We start from the raw sequence: 1,161 nt of genomic DNA, 5'->3' as shown, positions 1-1,161 counted from the left end.
GAGACTCCAGCCGAACCGAACCACTAAACCGCACACAACGACACGGATAAAACAGACATCGGATACTGATCACCAAGGTCCCGCTGAGTCGAGACAAGAAGTTCAGTTTACGGAAATTAATCACCGTTTTCCGGAAATTATTCGTTGCGGGAGAGACAACTGTGCGGATAAGCGTAAATCTATTATTTCAGAGGTTACTGTGCGAAAAAAGTAAGAAATGTCTAGTCTTTAAAAGCGGATGTTTATGGGTGTTGAGATCACTGTCCGGATAAGCGAAAGTTATTAGCTGCTTTAGAAGCCACTACGGTCCGAATAAGTGAAAATCTTTCATTGATTCAGGCACCGTTGTCCGGTTAAGTGAAATCATTTATTTGCAGTTCATTGCGGGTTACTGAAAACTAAATTATAGAATTTATAAACGAAAATTATTGATTGATTAAGAGACGACCGACCGAATAAGCAAAATTCATTGATTAATTCAGAGGTCATTGTCCAGATCAGTTAAGATTTTTAATAAATAGAACTGATTTACGCAATGCTTGTCGATTCTTTTAGGATGAGAAGGAGATTGCGGTGCGTTTTTTAAAAGGCGCATTGAGGTATAAATAGGTGCTAATTGGTGAGCGAACGTATTTGAACAAATGGTTTGATGAATGTGGACGTTAATTTGTGGCTAAAGTGTGTTTAATTTTTTAAAAAATGTGAATACAACTGCATTTGGAGTTTTCTGCATATATTTTTTTCTAATACCTGTTATCGAATCTGAAAAAAGGATTTATCCGCGATAAAGAAAATACGTAAAGAAAGACATAGAGCAGGAGACAAGATATTAAAAGAAGGGAAGTGAGAGAACCAGAAGAGACACAAAGGATGAGATAATCAAGGAAAAAAACTAGAAAACGAAAAAAAAAATCCTTTCTCCTAAGTCCCCCTGGAGGTCGCTCGGAGGTCAACGATGAAAGAAAACGACCTCCTGGAGGACTGCCAGCGCCATCTATTGAGCTCGAGTGACTCCGAGGACGACCAGAGACCTGACATCGACGACCTGTTCATTGATGCTCTTGAATCGGAGTTCCAGATTCCTCTGTATGTATGGATGGGTTAATTATTTTTCTTAATGCAGAGTTTATGATAATGTCAAGTGAGGGGGGGATTTAATAC

At 38.8% G+C, this 1,161-nt stretch overlaps 1 protein-coding gene across 1 annotated transcript in view; it reads left to right on the top strand.

Moving 5' to 3' along the window:
* The first annotated feature begins 772 nt into the window (after nucleotides 1-772).
* LOC119594629 (neprilysin-2-like) overlaps nucleotides 773-1,161 on the top strand; it is a 37,634-nt gene continuing 37,245 nt past the window's right edge. The window contains exon 1 of the mRNA XM_037943679.1: nucleotides 773-1,086. Coding sequence (XP_037799607.1) covers nucleotides 956-1,086 — 131 coding nt within the window. The 5' untranslated portion in view covers nucleotides 773-955. The remainder of the gene's footprint in view (nucleotides 1,087-1,161) is intronic.

This window comes from Penaeus monodon, chromosome 34 (assembly GCF_015228065.2).
Source record: "Penaeus monodon isolate SGIC_2016 chromosome 34, NSTDA_Pmon_1, whole genome shotgun sequence".
NCBI classification, from domain to species: domain Eukaryota; kingdom Metazoa; phylum Arthropoda; class Malacostraca; order Decapoda; family Penaeidae; genus Penaeus; species Penaeus monodon.
This window is presented reverse-complemented; position numbering and strand designations above follow the sequence as displayed.